This window comes from Impatiens glandulifera, chromosome 1 (assembly GCF_907164915.1).
Source record: "Impatiens glandulifera chromosome 1, dImpGla2.1, whole genome shotgun sequence".
NCBI lineage: Eukaryota > Viridiplantae > Streptophyta > Magnoliopsida > Ericales > Balsaminaceae > Impatiens > Impatiens glandulifera.
Window position 1 is genome coordinate 89,660,745 of NC_061862.1, and position 22,866 is coordinate 89,683,610.

At 30.6% G+C, this 22,866-nt stretch overlaps 2 protein-coding genes and 1 non-coding gene across 4 annotated transcripts; 2 read left to right on the plus strand and 1 right to left on the minus strand.

The window, feature by feature from the left end:
• Window positions 1–9,901: 9,901 nt before the first annotated feature.
• On the plus strand, window positions 9,902–14,325 carry LOC124922669 (protein EMSY-LIKE 4-like). Of its 2 annotated transcripts, XR_007097846.1 has the most exons (7): window positions 9,902–10,031; window positions 10,469–10,662; window positions 10,777–10,886; window positions 11,102–11,294; window positions 11,758–11,982; window positions 12,992–13,247; window positions 13,790–14,325. XR_007097846.1 is itself a non-coding variant. In XM_047463389.1 (6 exons), exons 1-6 carry the CDS (start codon window positions 10,004–10,006, stop codon window positions 13,088–13,090), a joined length of 849 nt encoding a protein of 282 aa, XP_047319345.1. In that variant the 5' UTR covers window positions 9,902–10,003; the 3' UTR covers window positions 13,091–13,468. The 2 variants fall into 2 exon arrangements, 1 of the variants encoding a protein (XP_047319345.1); XM_047463389.1 differs by lacking the exon at window positions 13,790–14,325 and having other exon boundaries at window positions 12,992–13,468.
• Window positions 12,249–12,321, minus strand: TRNAK-CUU. The gene has a single exon. It is a non-coding gene; the product is annotated as a tRNA-Lys (tRNA).
• A 1,298-nt stretch (window positions 14,326–15,623) lies between the features above and the next one.
• On the plus strand, window positions 15,624–17,675 carry LOC124919252 (cation/calcium exchanger 1-like). The gene has a single exon (XM_047459454.1). It carries the CDS (start codon window positions 15,811–15,813, stop codon window positions 17,545–17,547), a length of 1,737 nt encoding a protein of 578 aa, XP_047315410.1. The 5' UTR covers window positions 15,624–15,810; the 3' UTR covers window positions 17,548–17,675.
• Window positions 17,676–22,866: the final 5,191 nt, after the last annotated feature.

Genomic DNA, 22,866 nt, shown 5'->3' on the forward strand with positions numbered 1-22,866 from the left:
TTGCCTCCGTGGTCACCCGACAATTAAAATTGATTTGGTGACCACTTTATTTTTTTAGATAAAATTATCCTTTTCGTGTAACGCGAAGTGGATTAGGATTTTATATAAATACTCATTTTTTTTATTTTTTTTCATTTCTTTTCTCTCTCTTCTCTCTCTGTTCTTGTTCGACGACGACGGCGGAAAACAAAGATAAGAAAACCCTAACCCTTAATTGATGTTTATAATACAGATTTATGTTCTTATTTTCATGATCTTCATTTCAAACTCTAACCCTAACCCTAAATCGATTTATGTTCATGTTTCCATTTTCTTCATTTCAAAACCCTAAATCAATTTATGTTCTTATTTCCATTATCTTCATTTCAAACCATAACCCTAAATCGATTTATGTTCATGTTTCTATTTTCTTCATTTCAAAACCCTAAATTAATTTATGTTCTTATTTCCATTATCTTCATTTCAAAATACTAACCTTAACCCTAAATCGATTTAACATGTTCTTATTGGTTAATATTTTGTTCATCTTATTGTTCATATTGGTTTTACTATTTGTTGTTCATATTGTCGATGATGATATTTACAGATAATCTCGTCGATGATCATATGGGTTCCGTTTCAGAAAAGATTCACTTTTTGCGTTACACAAAGGCACATCGCATTACGTGAAGGCCCATCCTGGTGGGAAGAGACAACTATATAGTTTTATGGCTGAAAAAGGAGACTTAGATTCAGTTAACCAACATTGCCAAGGTTTTTGCTTCCCTCCTCTCCTCTATATTGTTTTTAATTAATTGACATACAATTGTTGTTTATACTACATGTGAACAAACCGTGTAGGAAAAACAAAGTTGAAATATGAGATGCAGTCGTATCAAGAAATGGTTGTGAAACAAACGAGACAAATGAATGAAGATAATCAGCAACTCGTTTGGTTTAAGAACAAATTGGAAAAAAACAGATGCGGTCCAGAGGCCTTGAGGAATCGCTTGGTATTGTTAGTGAAAAGCTGCAGAAGACTAAGGAGCAAAACCGAATAGTGAAACTAAGATTCAAGAAGCACCACGAAGAGATTAAGGAAGAGGTAAATCAAGCTGCAGCATTTCAGATTCTTCAAGTCTAGTTCAGTTTCAAGATAAAATTTTGTGGTTAATTACAAACTTGTGGTTCAGATGATATATTAAGAACAGTTCTTCAATGATCAAATGAAGATCATTCATGAAACTATGGAAGAACTGGAATCCAAGTTTGAGAAGATGCTTCAAGAGCAACGATAGAAGGTCAAACAATCATCCAAATAACTCTTCTATGTAAGAAGGAATCCATCATCATCTAACTCTACATTCTTTTTTTGAGTTTTATTTATGTTATATTGATGATATATACATTTACATAGAGTGGGGGATGAAATCAAAAAGTTCATAAAAACTCAAGACAATGAAATGAAAGAGTTTGAAACTAAGAGGGAGAATCTGATCAAGAGACACGATGAGAAGAAGAACGAAATGAAGAAGATTGTAGCTCAAGTGGAAAGACTTTGAACAAGAGGTTGAGGTCTCATGTTCCATTCCAACTGAAATCACTTTGATTGAAGTGGGGGTCATAGTGGTGGAGTGATGTGCTAGCCCTTACTTTTGGGACAAAACTCTGGTTGAAAAAAACCTATTAGGATTAAGGTCATTCCTGAACTTAGCATTCAAGGGAAGCTGAAGATGTGCAGATCTTTTGTTGGGGAGCTTTATATACTTTTGAGTGGTCTATTGTTTAATTACTTATAGGTGTATATTAGTTTCATTTTCTGAAAGAGGTTTTAGTTGATTAATTGCTTTGATTTTGAACCCAAATAGCTAATGTTTCTTTTTAAGGAATACTAAACTTTTATATCATAATTTCAATTGGATAGGGCACCTTAAGTGAAGAGTTAGGTCTGGATGGAACTTCCTAAGTTGAAGGGCCCAAAAATCAAAAAGTGTAAAGAAACGTACAAATTCAATTCCATTAAAATTGGTTTCTTGATTGAAGTGAGATTGAAGATAAAGAGATCTTCCATTCAAAGTGGTCAATAACAAACAAGTCTATGTAAAATCAGTATCTTCTCTATAAATGGTATCCAATATCTGATTCATAAAGAAAATCTTTTTATTTTTCTCAATTGCATGACCATTTAAAAAAAAATATCAGGTGTTTTAAACTCAACTTTTCACTCACATTTCTAATCAACTAAGGCTTTAGCTTACAAACACAAATATCATCTTTAAACTTGCATTCATTACTCACACCTTAAAGAAAATAATAGTACAAGAAAGGAAAATACATCTGCGATATACTAAGAAATAAGTAACCAGAAATTCATGTGCGAGATACCAAGAACCAGGAATTCAAGATAAATGATGGAAAAGCAGCAAACCAATAGAGGAAAGTCATTGACTACTCAAAACCATACAAAATAGTTTAAAACATGCAACTTCTGTTAGTTAAAAACTATAGAAATGGAACTATATACCATTCAAACAGTCATCTTACCCCACACCAGTAGCAAATAAGCCAACAATTATATTATTATTCTGCAAACACCGGCCAACTAGAATGGCATATATATCAGCTATAGCTAATGACAAACTCCACAAGCTTTGTATGCCAACAGCAACAACAAGATAGCTGAAAAAACATACATTTAGCTTTTCAAATGAACAATTTAAATTTCACTTCTTTATTCATAAAGATCCATAAATCAGATAAGCCAAAAGGAGATAGATAGTTACACTCAATATAAGCGAAAATGTTACAATACAAAGTTCTTCTTCTTAGTTTTATCAACCTTGTTATCAAATTATGAAAAAGTTGAAGAACCCAAATGAATCCAAGCACACCTGATTTCAGTAATTTGCTAAAGAAAAAAACTCATTATTGATCAGTAAATACTACTCCACTGGTCTTCTTATTCACATAAAATCCACATATAACAAAGAGATTGCAAAGAAACGGGAAGCAAGTATCGAAAGACAATGACAAAAGAAAACTCACTTGTTGTAGCCATAACGCGGAGAGCTGCGGCTGCAAATACAAACTACGATAATGCCAAACAAATGGGTATCAAATAAGATTAGCAAGCCAAATAAGCCAAAAGGAAGGCCCTTCGCGAAACGTGAAGCCCTTCGCGAAACGTGAAGTCTCATCGGATAAATGTAGCATGTAGAACAGTGCTCGTGCTCTTCGTACTCATTGTCCGTCGTCGAATGTCGTCGCCGTCGTCGTCGAAGAGCGCCGCCGCCATTTAGGGTTAGAGAGAAGGAGGAGAAGAGCGGGAAGAGAGAGAAAGAGAATAAAAAAATGGAAAAAAAAATGCCGAAATATATTAAATAGTAAGGGTATTATAGACTTTTCACACTTTTCCACTTCGCGAAACGCGAATGGCCTTCGCGTTACGCGATGAGGGTATTTTCGTCCAAAAAAAATAAAGTGATCACCAGAGCAATAAAAATTATGGGGTAACCACAGATGCAAATAAGTGGTTCTTTATGGTCATTTCGTCAAGTTTCCCCTTTGTGGCCATGTGCCCTCTCATATGGAGTTTGATTTGATGTGTTTTTTGTAAGTCACATGTGAGAGAGCAAAAAAACTCTTTTAGTCACATAAAATCCTTACTCTTTTCTTGCGTATTCTTAAGAAACCAGTTGTTATATAGAGATGGAGGAAGACGTATTTGAGAAGTAAAAAGTTGCTTTGATATTTGTAAATAATTCTCAGATGTGAAAACATAAAGACAAAAAGGGCAGATCTTTGAATAGGAAAAAGAGTGGATTTACATGTCCCATATGAATTGACTTATTTGAAAAAGAGATTCTTCTTTGGAAAATCTATCTCGTGTTGGTACTGTATGGTTCCACTCTGCATGAACTCTGAATCATCATAAATGATCTACTTACCCCGAAATTGTTGTGTGTCTGGCCATTGGGTTTGAACTAATAATATATATTATATTATTATATATTTATATTATAGTATATATTATAATGATATATTTTATATTATTATATAGTATTCTATACTATATAATAGACATCAAGGATTTCTAGTCATAACACACAAGTTTAGTGGAAACAAGACAGATAAAGCAAGACGAAGGCAAACGTTAGGAAGAAAAATGAGTTTTTCTTCAACTATTTTTACTTCTCTTTTTAGATAGTTCTTAAAAATTTGGGTAATCTTTCAGATTGTAAACCTTATTTTGTAAGAATTTTGTATTACCCATTATAAACGATATTATAGTGGATGGTTTAAGTGGGCTAAGGGTCCCGTGATATTTTACTCTTGTTAAAGGATTTTTCACGCTAAAGCTCGTGTCTTTTTTTTTTGCATTGCCTGCTTAGTTGAATGAATATTGATAGCTTATAAACCGACACTAAAACTAAAAAGAATTTGTTCCACATTAAATTCTTCTGATCAACAAAAATGACCTAGACCTGAAATCCCAATTAATTGGAGACTACAAATACATCCATAAAAACATGATTGAAGGAAACATATAGGAGTTGATCTGAGGCCCTATGCGAGGGTGACAACCACATATAAATGGACCAATCCATGAGACCATTGTAGTCATCATTCATCAATTCTCCCCGGTTTAATTGATTAATCGCAATTTCATAATTAAAAGATAAATTATGGTTCAATACTAACTTTGAGATTATGATAATTTATTAGTATAAACACAAAGGGAAAGAGTGACCCATGAATGATAAAACAATTTAATTGATTCATATTTTTTTGAACTTTTTATAATTAAAATAAATAAAAATAATAATAATATTACAAATAAAGATCCAACCAAAAAAATTAAAGATAAAGCCATCACATGATTTAGTATGAATTATCGTAGTCAACCCAAAAGAGTAAAAAATTGCTAAAAACAATTAAAAACTATTAGTTAGGATATAGGAGTGTGCAAGACTATTTTTTTTTAAAAAGAATTAATGTATATTAAAAATGGAAAAAATCGTTTAAACAAAACAACAAAGAATGACATGAAAATAACAAATAAAAAAATAATAATTAAAAAGTTATCGAGCTCGTAAATTCTCGAGAAGAACAATTAACTCCTCCAACAAACTCTACTAGTTTTCCTGAACGAATTTCAGAAATCATCATAATAATTAATCGTATTATGAATGATACGCATCGAACGACTACGTTTATTAAAAGTTCGACGATTTCTCTTCAATTAGATACCAAAAAAACAATTAGAGCATTTTCAACTCATACCCATATTCTCAAACCCAAAATAAATTAAATGTCACATCAAACAGTAATTCATCTCTAATCCAAAAACTTATTTTCAAACTCAGAAAAATATTCTAGGAATATTTCATTTTATACAAACTTTTTATAATTTTTAATAATTAACCCAATACTTTTACAAATTAACCCAATACTTTTTCAAACACACTCATTAAAGAAAATTAATATGCATACAAAAAATAATAGAAACGAGGAAATGATTCTAATTTACCAGATTATTAATTATATTTGTATTGATTATCGTTAATTTTTATTATTTATGTTGTATTTTTAATTATTGTGGAAAATGTAATTTTTATTTTTAAATATTTTTAAGAAATATAATTATTGTATTTGGTTATTTTTAGTTTTTTTATTAATATTATTTATTATTATAAATTTATGATATATAAAAAATATTAATATAAATATATAAGATAAAACAACAAATTAAACATATAAATAAATTATATAAAAAATTAGTTATAAAATTTCATTAAATTAAAAATTAAAAAACCAAAATAAATGTTAATAATAAATGATATAAAAAAAAAAGTTAAATATCCAAATAAAACACTAATAAACTTAGGGGTTTCTTTTGAATTTTCAATTCATTTATGCGTAATGAACCGTGTAAACTTATATTTGAGTTTTTTGGAGAGAGAAAATGGTGTATTCGCATTTTAGGTTTAAGTTTGGTGTTGGGTTGGAGGAGAAAAATGAGTTTGGGTATACGAATGCAATACTATTGGAGATGCTCTTAGGATGGTTATCCAAATATGTATGTCTGACATATCAGTCGTATCAATTAAAATTTTCAAATAATTACCTTAAGACTCATGCATCACCCAATGAATCTTAGTAATAATACTACACAAAGGGCTCAAAATATTAGTCACCCCTTGACAATGCAAAAGTAAGTGAGTTGACGATTCAACATTTTTTTGACACATACGACTAGTCATAATACAATATTTTTTCATGAACATATCATTTGTTAGAATTCCACCATGAATAACGCTTCATCCAAAGAACGGGATATTTGATAGATTAATCTTTGACTCCTAAAGTTTTCCCAATAAATTATATGGAATCATCTTAGAAAACAACTTGTAGCAATGCCCCACATGGAAACTATCCATATCTTGCCAACGCATAATGTCTTGTTCAGACTGTGACACTTGTTTGCGTCCTATCAAAAATAAAACTCTATTAAGAGACGAAATCTCTATAATGTTTAATCTTCTTCTATATCTAATTCAACTAGTGAAATCACTAGACCGGTGATCAAACATGTCCTTAACTGTGACATTTCTATATATAGTAATGGAAGCAAACATAGGATACATTGTAGCTAGACTTTTGACACTACACCAAATGTCGTCCCAAAATCTAATCGAAGAACCATCCCTCACAATGAATCTAGACTGCTCACAAAAACTTTTTCACATAGGATAAATTCACCCCCAAATGCTACACCCCACTGGATAATTAGATATTTTGGTGAACCAACCAGACCAATCATTACCATACTTACATATGATTATCGATACCCAAAGACTATTCTACTACACCATTTTGATAGAAGAGTTTTATTAAAAGAAATAAGATCTTGAATATTTAGATCTCATTGATCTTTAAAATATTTAATCTTATCCTAACTGACTAAATGACAAAACGATGAGTTAGAAGATCCCCATAGAAACTTACACATTATTCTCTCTATTTTCACTGTCACACTCTTGGAAAGAATGAATAACGACATCATATATATGAGCATAGATGACAACACGCTCTTAATAAGGATTAGCTGACCCCCTTTCGAGATTATTTATTTTTCCATCTAGACAATTTACATTCCATTTTAGTGATAATTAAGTCCCAAAAGACCTTGGATCGCAATTTAGCACCTAATGGCATAGATATGTTGACGGAAGATCACCAATTTTGAACCCCTACACATTTGTCAACCTTATCATTCTTCTATTCTAAACAGAATTTGAAAAAAAAAATATCAACTTTATTAAGATTAACTCGAAAACCAGATCATGCACCAAATAACCATAAAATATTTCGAATGTGTTTTAAAGTGTGTAAGACTATTATTTACTACTTTATATAATAAATTTTATATGAAAAGAAAAACTATTATTTTCATATAAGTGAAAGTGGGAAATGGGTTTGGAGAACAAGTAGATTGTTAGTTGCAATAATGTTCTCGGTCTATTGCTAAATAAATTTGTGTCCCAAAATATCAATTGTTAGTTGTCTATGGTTAAATATAAAAATGATTTTTATATTTAGAACAAAATGTTAATTTTATCATATTTCAATTTTGAAAGCTAATACTATTCCAATAACTTTGTCACCACTTCAACTTAACAATTTTTTGTTTTTTTTATAAGAAATTAATTCTTATTAATTTTAAAGAGGAGTTACACATACACAAACTAATTTGTAAATAATATAATATAATATATATACATTCAAAACGATTAAATGATAATTTATATGTTAAATAATGTATCAAATATGTAAAAATTAAAATTAAATAAGGATATTCAACAATCTTGCATATTTTAAGGTGACTACAAAGATAAACGCATTTGAGATCCATAAGGATCAATAAAAAGTAGAACAAGAACGCATTTGAGATCCATAAAGATTAATAAAAAGTAGAGCAAGCCAAATAAACCAATTAAGCAGTGTCAGAAGAATCTTAACCAAATATTTTGGGAGGTAGTGAAAATTATTCTTACACATGGGTTGGTAAACAACGCCAAAAAATATTTTGCCAAATGATAAATGACCATACATATGGTAAAAATAATTAAATGCCCATAAAAAAATGATATACTTGTGAGAGGTCATTCAAATAAAATAAGTCCAAATAACTCATTATTAAACAAATAAGAAATAACTTCAGATCTAACCACTTCACCCTTTGCTATTAAGAAGAGAATGAACCTAAACTCAAGAAAAGTTCACTAAACAATTGACATGTATGAGCAGAGTCAGGATTTGAAAGCTACCTAGGCTTAATTGCTTTCAAAAATTATATTCCGGCTATTATAAAGCAAACAATCAAAATTAAATAAGTTTACTATAACTATTACACTTTAGTGATGGGAAATTATCAATAACGACAATATTTTACCGTCATTATTGTCAAATGTATACAAAAAAAATGGGCTACCCGGGCTACAACCCAGGTAAGGTTGAACGTGGCTCCGACCCTGTGTATGAGCAACAAACGACCCAACAAAAGTTAAAAATATTATTCGAATTATAAAAATTTGAGTCGACAAATTCTATCTAACTAAACATATTCTCAAATCAAACAAAATACAACACCAACTCAAATCTGAAGGATAAAAATAAAAACGAGACACACTTCGATGCTAAAAAAGTCATCGAGCGGTCGAAGAAAAATAATATTTCACTTATTATAAAACTTTTTTTTTACAGAGAAAAGATAATTGTTACAAGAATTATGTGACATTTTAAAATAAACAAATATATATATATTTATATAAGGAATGATAGGGGAGAGATTTCGAGAAAAATAATATCACATCACCTCATTAGTTAGAAAAAAAGTGTGAGAAAAGAAATAAATAAATTTTTTCAACCAAACATCACCACGTAATTCTTCTCCATTCTCTCACCAAATCTTTTCTCATATTTATATATTGAATTTAAAAAATCTTAAGCAACTTTTTTAAAGTAGAAATGATATTTTAATCAAGATTTGAACTATCTATTAATAATATTTAAGTTAATAATAATAATACAAAGGGTGTCGGGTTAAAAAAAGTACTTTGTTATAGTCTACTGTGCTAAACATATTATTCAAATTACAATCAAAATTTGAAAGGATCTTAAGTTGGAGGTAATATTCCACGTCTCACATAAATTTAAGGGCTACATTAACTGAAATCTATATATACGAGAGTAAATGGATACTTAGGTCGGATTGTGGGTTGATCTGTCCATAAATTTATAACGGTTAAAAATAAAATTAAAAATATTATATGTATGGTTTAAACTTGCAATCTAACAAAAACAGGTACAACTTTTTAACTAACTAGACTAATAACACTTTTATTTTAAATTCAACACAAAATTTGATTAACGTGGTGGTTCATCAATAGTTTTTAATATTTCATTATTAGTGAGCAATAATGGAAGAATTCCGTCATATTTATAGAGATATGGTCATAATTCATATGGATATAGTAAGTCTCACATGAGCTACTTTAATGGTAGTCTTTACATTACTCTTTCACTCGTAGTATAAGAAAGAAGTGGACTCTAAAGGTCAAACTAATTGAGTTGAAGAATCAAACTGTATCAATTGTTTTAAAGATCGTTCTGCAATGTGAGAGTAAATTGATATTTGAGTCGAATTGTGGGTTGACCGCCTATAAACTTAAAACGGTTAAAAACTAAATTAAAAATGATATCACATTTTTACCGTAATATTTTTTTCACAATTTTTTATATTATTACTCGTGTAAATGCACACAAATATATTATAGTTAAATTAATAATATAAAAGGAAAATTCTCGTGTTACCGCCCTTTTTCCAACAAAGCAAGTTTACTCATTAGTGAAGAAACTAGCAGTACGGTACGCGTGAGAGAGAGAAGAAGATCATCGGGCTAGGGTTTATTTGATGTTGCTCTGTTGAACTATCCGGTGGAGTGTGGACGATCTTCCGCACATGGAACATGTAAATCACATCCGCATTGGTCCGTAATGAAAGTGTATTTATGTTTTCATTTACATTGTCATTTTGAATTCTCACGTAATCTATACAGTTTTGGTTTACTAGTTATTTGTTTGTTTATGTTAAACTTGCTGCATTAATGGAGATAGTGTTGTCTGTCTAGACATGGCCATTGTGTTTGTGGTTCTAGACTTGTAGTCGGTTTAGGAAGACAATTTGATCGGGAATGTTTCAGAGAAATTACTGAAGTTTTTGTTGTCATGTGCTAGATACTTCAAGCTCTGTTAGGAAATTTATACTGAAATCATTGAGCACTCGACTCATGATAATTGCACATGTTAAGGAGTCATGGATTTATAAATTGTTACCTCATTTGATTGCTTGTTCAATAGAAATAACGAGTATAATATTCCATTTTTGTTGCTTAATTAACTGATTTTCTTTTACACTGTTAAACAGGAGCTCAAAACATTCTCACAATGAGAAATGTAGGATTTGCATCTCATGCTCGTTCTCAAAGTGCAATGCCTATGCTAATGGAATCACATGGAGTCAATGCACTCAATGTGAAGGTCAAAATCCAGTCTGTTGAAAAAGAGGCTTATGCTGCTGTGTTGAGGGCCTTTATTGCTCAATCTGATGTTCTTTCTTGGGTAGATTCATATTTAGCTTCCTTATTGTTCCATACTATGGGAACTCATACCTATTATTCATGTATTTATTTTTCTAAACAGCATTAGGAAATTTATAATCTCTAACTGCTGTAGGACAAAGAACAGATTATCACTGAACTACGTAAAGAGCTCAATGTATCAGATGATGAACATAAAGAACTCCTCGCTAGTTTATGCTCAAATGAGTCTATAAAAATTATCAGGTGATGAGCTATCCATGTTCTGTCCCTATATAATATCATTGATTATCGGATAATGGCTTTAAGTGTTATAGTTTAAGGCAGGACAATACCTAGTCTGTCCCTCTCTTGGGTAAGGAAAGGGGCATCACTAAAAGTGGTTTGTCTTTTCGCTAGCTTCTTTAGCAAGACTTTGGATGGCATTTTTCCCTAACTGTTTGTAGGTTTATTTGATGCAGAGAATGGCAAAAAGGCAAATTGCATGCTTCGGCGTTGGTTTCTGGACTATTGGATGTTCCTGAGTTTCTTCACAGGTCTACGAACAATCTTCATCATAATGTTTCAAGGGCTTCTAATGATCCTGTTTTATTGTCACAAAGACAGCCAACTCGTTCTCGACGTATTAGGACAGCTTACCCTGCTTCTATCCCTGTAAGTGAGATCTACATGTTCATGGATCAAATTCAGTATTCTTCTGAATATTATTTACATCTATATGCAGCTGTTGCATATGAATGTTGTTGTGATAGTTGATTATTTAGAGACTACTCATATCTCTTTTAGAAATGGAAGTATCCTGTGACATTAATTCCTCAAAAAATGTTTAGTATGAGATGGAATAGCAGAACTTGACTATTTGGCTTAAGTTCTACAAGTGTGGCAACATAAAAGTTGATCTGAATTTTTGGATGAATCTCCTTTGAGGGAAGCAATAGCATTTATGTAACCTAATGATGCATGGTATAACTTATAACCAAGAAAATAGGTCATTCAGCAATTTGATTCAACCACATCTCAATATCTAGTTCTTCCCAATCCAATTTCTCTATGTTTTCATTTGCTTAATATTTGATTATATGATACTAAATGCAATGTTGCATGTTGATCATGCAAGGTAAGACCAAACAACCAATGGAGTGAAACGTTCAATGAGATGCCTTCAAATCCTGTGAACACTATGATTCTTCCCGTTGAATTACCATCTTCAAGTAAACAGAGAGAAGCCTCAAAGTGTCCATCTAGGTTCTTTAAGGAGTCCTTTAAGGTTGGCCATGCTAATGACTCAATGAAGAAATCAAACGTAATTACTATACGTCTGACTGATGTGGTCATAAATGAGGTAATGAATGCAAATTTCAACAGGTAACCAACTAAAATGTTATGATGATATGTACAGTGAACCTATATTAATCCTTGCGAAAATTGCTAAATCATGGTTCTTTGCAAACCATAACTATGGAAAGTTCTATCAATGAACTTATTTGGAAATGGTTGAGAATCACCTTAAGTGGAGTTAAATTCACTCGTATATGAGTGCATTAGTTTAAGAAACTGTAGATGGTATACATGTGAGAACAATCTTAAATGAAACATATAAAAAAAGATCGCCCACCGTGGGGCTCGAACCCACGACCACAAGGTTAAGAGCCTTGCGCTCTACCAACTGAGCTAGACGGGCTTCTTACAATTTTGATTTGATAAAATGTTAAAAACAATGTAATTAATTAGTAGGGTTAGAATGTCTTTTGCATGCTTGAGGTAAATAATTGATAACTTATTGAATTAAGCCAAATTTTTTATCTTAAATTTTTAGCTGAATTTAAATAATTAAGTGCTAGTAATAACATTTTTTATAAACTTAATTCAAATAAGCACTTAATTACTTAGATAAAATGATAAGTTAGTGCTAGCATGATTATATAAGTTCTGTCAAAGATATAAAATAAATTGACAAAAAACAACAACTATATACTAATCTTGGAACACAGACACATATATATCTCATTTGGATGTGAATCTGAATGAGATCACGTTTGCCAGCAGAATAAATTCATTGACAGCTTCTCTGGATCCAAATTTATATCTAGATACAGTAAACACTTTTTTTATGCTTTCTCCATTATATAGATGCTAGTGGAGTAGTGGTGATGGATGTAAGTTGACAGTCTTATTTGTTTTGGTAGAGAAAATAAGTATATCTCTGTTTTTTGCTTTTTCAATATTCTTTTGTCCTTTTGACCAGCTTCTAATAAATGCCAGTACATTTATCTCTCTTTAATATGTTTCTTTGTTGTTGTAACAGGGTAGAATAACACAACCTAATTCTGTATTATCTAAATGATTGGCAGGTTACTCACATGGTTTATGGAAGAGAAAACCCTGACAGTATTGAAATCAAGAAGGCAAAGTCAATTCTTCGGGTACTTTTTCATTTCATTTCATTTTAACGACCTTTCGCTTAAAAAACAGTTTATAGAATTATTATACTCTAGGATTCTCTGCAAATGTACTTGCCACTGATGTGTTGACCGATAATTTCAAAACAGGAGCATGAAGAAGGCCTTGTCAAAGCAATAGAAAAACTCACTGCTGTTTTGGATGGAGGTGAATCAACAATTTGCATTTATTTTACTTTGCTTTTCCTCATTGGTTGGTCCAATCTATTGATTAGCGGATTAGGTTCTTGTTTCTCCATTATTATCTAAAAACTATATGCATCAACCACTTTTGGACACAAATATCTGCAAAAATATAGATTAGCGCACTGTATATTACATAAAAATATTCTTCAACACCTACTTTTACAAGCCTTTAGAAGGACCTCAAGTAAATAACAATTTCTTAACCCCAAACTCCCCAAAATAGTCTACTAAAGAATAGATTTAGAGCTATCCAGGTAACTCAAGTGTTAAAAGTCTTGAATTAAGAGGTTAATGTCTTAGTTTCAATTCCCAATGAAATCTTGATTGAAGTGGGAAAAAAACTTGGTCTATTTTTTTTATACCTACCTACCCTCCACCGTAAAAAAATAATAGATTTAGAACCTTAAAATCCAATTGCTACTGTTTACTGCTGTAAAGTCATACTAACAAACCATTAATTAGCATTTGACCTTATGCTTGATTGTTTTGTTTCAAATATTTCAGGTGTTAGTCTCCAAAACCAATTTCCCATCACCTAGCTCAAGGTCTTGGAAGAATCAGAGAAATAAAGACGACCTCAAACAAATTCAGTAGTCGGTATGATCATTAGAGCAAAAAACTGAAAAAAATCTCATATTCCTAGATGCAGGATATGAAGTTAGACAACATGTTGCAGCTTTTTGAGCATGTCATAGTGGGGTTATAAATAGTTTAGGTTAACTCTAGTTCTAACCGACGATAGGAATCGTTAGGCTATAGTAAATACTGCAGAATTGTGTTAGTATCTGGTAACTATGCAGTAACCAACATGTTCTCAATTGGATGCTGCTATCTTAGCTGAAATCAAAGGTAATGAGTAATTACAAGCTGCTCAACTTTTGCAATTTTCTTTAATGTTCTTTCTCCATGGCATCTATCTAGCTTTAAATAATCTCCTTGGTTAGGTTTTAACATTTTCCATGGATGCCATTCAAATATTATTTGAATGAAAGTTTATAAGTGAGTATTTTTATGAGATGGTTTTTAGGAGTTACATTGAAGGTGGTAATAGATATATTTATAGTACATAGAGATCTTAGTTCTTTTATATTTAATTTCCCTAGTAATATGTTTACATGGTACTCTTTAATAGTATTATTTTCTCCTAATTAAGATATAAAATTTCCCTTTTTTTTTTATTACATTTTGGCTTTGTAAATTCTAGACTTTATCTAGCCAAATAGAGGATTGTTTGATAACAATTTAGCAGGAGGAACAGATCTTCATTCAATTCAATCAAATATTGGAAAGAATTGTATTGCTGCTCTACAACAACAAAAGTAAGATTACTTACCACTTTATCCTTCTTCTACACTAGATTTTTTTGTTTCCCTTTATCAATTTTTTTGTCTTCATGTCCTTCCTTGTACATGCTGATGACAAGAACAAAAAAGTAAGATTTAAGAGAAGATAGAAGTTAGAACACAATAGGTAATAGGAAAGTGACATAATATAAGGCATCATTTTATGCTATAATTATAATGCCAGCTTGAAAATAGTAAAAAAAAGACACTATTTGCAGCCAATAGTTTGTGTGGATTGCAAAATTATTGGGTTTAGGAACTTACGTTCAAGTAGGTTAGATAACACCATCTTATAATGGCATAGCCATATTCAAGTGGGCTTGTTAATTAAACAGATGGGAAATTTCCTCAATTTGTTCTTTTACTAAACAAACCATTATGTTATCTAGATGGAGAAGTTTCCGGAAGTTGGGATGTCTGACAAAAAAAAAACAGCCCTAAAATTGGGGATGGTTTGTTTTGGGGTTATTTGATGGTTCGTTATAAAATTATTATAATGATTTTTGGTTTTGCATATTTTTTTGGCTATGTAACATATTAAATATTAAATAATTCTTAATCTGTTCACCATTTCATGTGAGCTAACTATTTAGAATAAACCATTTAATTAATATACTAATATGACAATTTACATTGATATCAATCATAACATAAAATAATTATAAATGTCTTGGCTTGATTAGTTAACTTAGGTCTATAGTTTATTTTGAATGATTTGAGTTTATATTTTTATTTAATGAAAAAAAAATATAGTAGTGTTAAAATATTATTAAATACTAAATAAATCATATGTAATCTTACAATATTAATTAGAATTTTTTTTTAATATCTTCTATAGAGGTTAAGTTTCATAAATAATTGTGAATGAGTTAGGCTAACTTCTAAAATAAAAAAAAAATTGAATAAATCTTCTAAATTTTCTAAATAGGGTTTTTCTAATGACTCTATTATATCTTTTATAATCTTCCAAGAATAGGAGGAAAAATCCTATATACATCCAAGGATGTTAATGTTTGTGCCATAAAAATAATTCACTCCCTCAATCATATTCTGTCTCTCATTCAACAGTCCTTTCAAGTTACCTTCCAAATCCATTTACAAAAAAAAAAGGTACCCCACAAGCCATGACCACCACCATTTCAAAACCTTCCTTGCTCCATACCCTCTTTCACCATTCTTGAAATGTCTTCTCTCTTCACTTCTCTATCCCACTCCAAGAAACTCTCTCTTTTCCTAAACCTCTCCTTCATCTCTCTCCTCTCCTTCTTTCTATCAACCGGCCATGTCTATACTTCTCCTCCGGCCTCCTCCAATATCGCCGGATTCTTCCTCCGGCTTAACGCCGGCCCAAATCCAGGTTCCTGCCCAAACCTCAACCAATTCACAGATCACAATTCAAAATGTCATTACATCAAATCAGAACCAACTTGCAGGCCAAAAGGTTACATAGATTATCTCCAAATCTTCTATTGTTTATGCGGACAATCTCCTCCAATCGGCTATACTCTCCTCATCTTATGGCTAGTAGTCTTATTCTACCTACTCGGAAACACAGCCTCTGAATACTTTTGCCCCTCCATTGAAAGCTTATCAAGAGTCTTGAAACTCTCCCCCGCTATCACCGGCACCACTCTCCTTCCTTTAGGAAACGGAGCCACCGACGTCTTGGCGAGCATAGTCTCGTTTACTCGTTCCGGAGAGGGCGATGTTGGTTTGAACTCAGTATTGGGCGGCGCTTTCTTCATATCGAGTGTGGTCGTAGGTATCATATGTGTCTTGATTCATTCTCATAATATTTCGGTTGATAAACCGAGTTTCATTAGAGATATTATCTTCTTCTTGTTCTCTCTTTCGGCTCTCATGTTCATCATCATCCTCGGGAAAATCAACGTGTGGGGAGCTATTTCATTCGTTTCGATTTACTTCGTGTATATATCGTTCGTTTCCGTCATGCATCTCATGTCGAGAAAGCGGGAGAGAGTCGTTAATCTCTCTGGTAACACTCCGTCGACTTCCGGCGAGATTGGAACTCCGTTGTTGGACGAAGAGAAGCTCATTTCGATGGAAAAGGAGACCATTAATCCTCCTCTTATTCTTCTTCCTCCTCCAATTCACGTTGAAAAGGAAGTTAACTTCTTCATCAAGCAATTATCATGGGTGACTTACGTCATGGAATTACCGCTCGATTTACCTAGAAGACTAACTATACCGGTGGTAAGAGACGAGAAATGGTCGAAAGGATTCGCGGTAACCTCGGTATCATTAGCACCGGTCCTATTAGCGACGTTATGGAATACCCAAAAGGAAAACATGACATCGAACGTGCTCATGGAAATCTACATGACGTCAGCCCTAATCGGATTAGTCCTCGGAAACCTAGCATTCGTGGCGACAAACGGGACTAACCCTCCCGAAAAATGGCTTCTCCCGTGGATAGGAGGCGGGTTTCTAATGAGCATAACGTGGACATACATAATCGCGGAGGAATTAGTCTCGTTGCTGGTATCAGTCGGGGGAATTATGGGTATCAGCCCTTCAATACTAGGGCTAACCGTGCTAGCGTGGGGTAATTCAATGGGAGACGTAATAGCGAATAGTTCGTTAGCTGTGAAAGGTGGAGTGGACGGTGCACAAATAGCGATTTCGGGGTGTTATGCAGGTCCATTGTTCAACACTTTGATAGGTTTGGGACTTTCACTTGTGTTTGCTTCATGGTCGGAATACCCGAATTCATATGTGATCCCAACTGATCCTTATCTATTCGAGATTCTAGGGTTTCTCATGGCTGGATTGTTATGGGCACTTGTGATATTGCCAAGGAGGAATATGCAATTGGATAGGTCTTTGGGAGGTGGATTATTGGCTATTTATTGTTGTTTTATGTTTATTAGGTTTTCTAGAGCTTCCGAGCTCTTTTGAATTGATCATCATAAACCAATTATATCATATAATCCATATATGCCATTACCAACATGTAATTTCCCTAACCCTTTAGAGAAAACATAAAAAGATATACTTACTATTATATTTTTTTTTTCATTTTTCAATTTTGGGTAATTGATTTCAATATATATATATATATAATACATATAATAAGAATAATAGTATAATTAAGCTTTGTTCATGCTTATTGTCCTAATTACTTATTCAATTTGATTTAGATAAGTATCAACTAAGTAATATGTTATAAATTGATCATTCTAAAAATATCAAATAATAGTTGTGGTTTAAAAATTGAATAGAATTCCCGATCATAATCAGATAGATATATGTCTTTATTGCTATTGACGACAAATGAACCTAGTTGGTGTTGGCGGCCGAAAAAAATTAGTCATTGTTCAATGGATCATGAAGAAATATATATAAGGCACCTTGAACTTCATAGTTAAATATCAAATAGACCCTTAAATCTTAAAAATAGATCATTTAATCCCTAACTTGTAAACTTTTATCAAATAAACTCTAAATCATGAATCTCCAATAGTATTTTCTTTTAAATAAACCCTTGAAGTTCCAAAGAAAATGAATCACGACTCACTTTGTTTAGAAATATTTAGATCCGAAGCTGGATCTGAATTTGAAAAAAAAAAAATATTTTTTTTGAAAAAGAAGGTTTGAACAAATATATATTTTTCAAATATCTCATTCGAACGTTGATTGAAATGATATTTTAGTATTTTAAAGATATTGTTTTTTAAATAAGAACCGTAACGATGAATTATAACCCTATGAGATTAGTGCTTATTTATAATATGTACAAATTGAAAGTATTTAAATGATATTTTCTAGAGTTTAGGGGCTTAAATAATATTTGATTTCAAGTAAATGGGGTTAATTTGATTCTTACCAAAACAAAAGAACATGTGCGAAAAACAATCACCATAATAATCAGCCATTTATATTGTGACATGTGTCACAAAACATCCAAAATAATCACAAAACAAAGCAAAATGGCCAGTGAATAGTCCACAGTTTCGCGCCTCCATATTGGCGTGAAGTTGCACGGCTTCTTCTACAATTATTATTTAGGGCTATTTTGGAATATACTTATCATTGGATTTGGACATCAATCTTGTTTAGTTATAATTTCACATTTTCACCACTCCAACACCCTAACCCTAACGTAAATGAGTCGAATTACTTATCCTCTCGGTCAAGGTCAAGGGTGGGGTTCCGTTGGGCTGTAGCCATATTTATTTATATATTTAACATATGCGGCTTTGTCCGTTAGTTTTTTAGCTGTATCTTTTATATCTTTTAGAAGAGGTCGAGTGATCAACAATATTATTATTAATATTTTATTTTATATCAACAATATTTTTTAGTATACAAATCTATATATATATATAATGATGCTTAATTTTTAAAGTGTCTGGATTGCCGGGTCGAGAGTTGTGGTTAATTTGGATATATGTGAGAGTAAAATCATTTATATATATATAATGATGCTTAATTTTTAAAGTGTCCGGATTGCCAGGTCGAGAGGTGTGGTTAATTTGGATATATGTGAGAGTAAATGAATACTTGGGTCGGATTGTGGATTGACCCGCCCATAAACTTAAAACGGTTAAAAATAAAATTAAAAATACTATAGGTATGGTTTGAACTTGCAACCTAACAAAACAAGTACAACCGGGTCGAGAGGTGTGGTTAATTTGGATATATGTGAGAGTAAATGGATACTTGGGTCGGATTGTGGGTTGACCCGCCCATAAACTTAAAACGGTTAAACATAAAATTAAAAATACTATAGGTATGGTTCGAACTTGTAACCTAACAAAACAAGTACAACTTTTTAACCAACTAGGCTAATAACACTTTATATTTTAAATTCAACCCAAAATTTGATAAACGCGTGACATTTTAACAATATAAGTTTAACTTTTTAACTAACTAATCTATATATATATAATGATGCTTAATTTTTAAAGTGTTCGGATTGCCGGGTCGAGAGGTGTGGTTAATTTGGATATATGTGAGAGTAAATTGATACTTGAGTCGGATTGTGGGTTGATCCGTCCATAAACTTAAAACGGTTAAAAATAAAATTAAAAATACTAGAGGTATGGTTTGAACTTGCAACCTAACAAACAAGTACAACCGGGTTGAGATGTGTGGTTAATTTGGATATATGTGAGAGAGTAAATGGATATTTGGGTCGGATTGTGGGTTGACCCGCCCATAAACTTAAAACGGTTAAAAATAAAATTAAAAATACTATAGGTATGGTTTGAACTTGCAACCTAGCAAAACAAGTACAATCGGGTCGAGAGGTGTGGTTAATTTGGATATATGTGAGAGTAAATGGATACTTGAGTCGGATTGTGGGTTGACCTGCCCATAAATTTAAAACGGTTAAAAATAAAATTAAAAATGCTATAGATATGGTTCGAACTTGTAACTTAAAAAAACAAATAAAACCTTTTAATCAACTAGGTTAATAACACTTTATATTTTAAATTTAACCTAAAATTTGATAAACGCGTCACATTTTAACAATATAAGTTTAACTTTTTAACTAACTAATATATATATATATAATGATGCTTAATTTTTAAAGTGTTTGGATTGCCGGGTCGAGAGTTGTGGTTAATTTGGATATATGTGAGAGTAAATAGATACTTGAGTCGGATTGTGGTAACTCGCCATAAAAATTTTACCGTAATATTTTTTTACGGGTTTTTATATTATTACTCGGGCAAATGTACGAGATAGATGTTAATATTTATAATAATACATAAATTTTAATTAATACACAAAATCAGGTGATCAAACCCTTTATATATGTAAATCATATAATAATAGTATTTATAAAACTACATTCATATAATAATTATATATTTTTATTTTTTTATTAATTTCAATATAATTAATAATACAATTATTAAAAAAGAATAAAATATAAAATTAAAATAATAATTTATATAAATATAAAGTTAAAATAATTTTTTATATTTCTTAATTTTAAACTATTACAAAAATTTATAAAAAAAATATAAATTAATATTAATAAACAAGAAAAGTTATGTTGATTTGGTTTAGTATTTAAATAAATTAATTGATATATTATTTATTCTTCTAAAACAATTTATATGTATTAATATTATATAATTATAATCGTTTGAGTGTCTTGTTCACTTTTTTGATAATATGTATTTACCACAATTTTGTATTTTTAATTATATTTATATTTTTTGTTTACTTTTTTTTTACATTCATACAAAAATTAGGCTTAAATTCATTAATTAGACTTTTATATTTTTATTTATTTATTTATTTAGTTTTTTAATATTTAAAACTTAATTAATTTAAGTTCTCATGTTTTTTTAATATATATTTTTTAAATCAAGTATTCTTATATTTTATTAGATTTCGTATATTTATTTTATTTTAATAAAAGTATTTTGGAACTGTTTAATTAATATGTTCACTTATTACTCATATTAGTGTAATACCTAGGGTGAGAAAAATTACCGACATTAAAGGTATATCGAAAATATCGTACCGTAATATATCGAAAATATCAATTTTTAAGGTATACCAAAAAAATGTAAGATATGATATCATATCGAAATTAAGAGAAATGCTCCTTTGGACAGACGCAAATCCTATTCCTAGGGCATTGGATGGGCATCAGAGCCATCGAGGAATGGAACGCACTACCAAGGTGAGTAAGCAAAGATATTTTTTAGGGCTCGTGAATTATTACATTCGATTCATCGTAAGTTACTCGAAGAGGGTTGCTAAAAAATATCCTAAATCAGTACGGACCAATCATGGCACTACATTGGAACGGTAAAGATATGAGATTTTTAAAATTTTGGTATATCGAGATATACCGAAATACCGAAATATTATTTATAAGTTAAAAAATATATATATATATATAAAAGAAATAATTAAATATATTTGATATTAATTTAATTATAGAAATATAATTTTTGAATAATATCAAAATATAATTATACTGAAATATTATTCAATATATGCAATCTCTACCTTATAAATGAGATTATTTTTTTTAAGTTAATTTTTTTTTATAGATATCAAAGGTATAATATGACCTAAAATTAAGGTATACCGAAATCAAGATGATGTAATGTATGAATTTTTTGTATACCGAAATTAAGGTATATCGAAATCAAAGTATACCGAAATCAAGGTAAGGTATAAGGTATAGATAAAATACTAAGGTATACAATATCGACCCACCCCTAGTAATACCTATAAAATTTTTAGCCCAGTAAAAGAAAAAATCCTGAATTCACCCTTGCTCTCGGTCTATTAGTGAACTTTTTATAGAAATTGTGCTTAGACTCATATTTCTCTCCCCAAAAAAAGTAATCCCGTTTTAATAACATACTAGTTATGAACTTATTTAAAAATTTATTATTGTAAGATTTATTCACGAAAAAAACTAACAAAACTTTTTATAGAAACACTTAAACTCATGTGAAACATTTCATATCATTCCATTTCGATGGGTTACACTTTTTCTTATTAATAGTTTGTCTTTCTAAGGGTTTTTTTTTTTTTTTTTTTTTTTTTTTATCTATTTTGATGAGTTAAATATTTTCTATTTATTAATAATTTGTATATTTCTTAAAAAAACAAATTAAGAAGTTGAAACACACTAAAGTCTATATACCCAATTGAAAGAGAATTAGTAAGAGATTTATGATTTTATTATGATATTTTTAGGGGCACACATTCAATAAGTAAAAACAAAATCCTCAATGATAACATAAACTGTTTAGTTATAACAATTTTGTCTAAAATATAAATTACATATTCAATTAATACTTGCAATTCACGATAATCTTCTATAATTTCTCATATGCACATAATTTAGATTCAAAATATAAAATAATTTTTAACAAAATTATTTATTACCACGGTTTTTTATTATTATTAAAAGTGATATATATTGCATATTTGAAAATACAATAATAGTTCACCCTTGGTAAATAAGGTCAACAAAATGTATTAAAATTCTTAAAGCAAACATACCTAAGAAAATAGATTGCATATGTGAGAAATAAAAAAAATTCATTAAGACTTTCAAATATTTTAATGAGTTTCATAAATGTCATCTCTCAAATTTTTTCATTTCCTTCTCTTTTATCCACTGAGTTATTTTTATTCAATTCGATTGTCGAGAATTAGAATAGTAAACAACTCGCTCAAATTCAAAAAAAAAAAAGAAAAAGTGAGAAGCAAATTTTGAATTTTTTAAAT

Bases quoted from the DNA above. Each gene is read 5' to 3' on its own strand.
- LOC124919252 (XM_047459454.1), top strand. From the start codon at position 15,811: ATGTCTTCTCTCTTCACTTCTCTATCCCACTCCAAGAAACTCTCTCTT.
- LOC124922669 (XM_047463389.1), top strand. From the start codon at position 10,004: ATGGAACATGTAAATCACATCCGCATTG. The intron at 10,887-11,101 runs GTGATGAGCTAT...TATTTGATGCAG, and splicing joins GAGTCTATAAAAATTATCAG to AGAATGGCAAAAAGGCAAAT. The intron at 11,295-11,757 runs GTAAGTGAGATC...TGATCATGCAAG, and splicing joins CTTACCCTGCTTCTATCCCT to GTAAGACCAAACAACCAATG.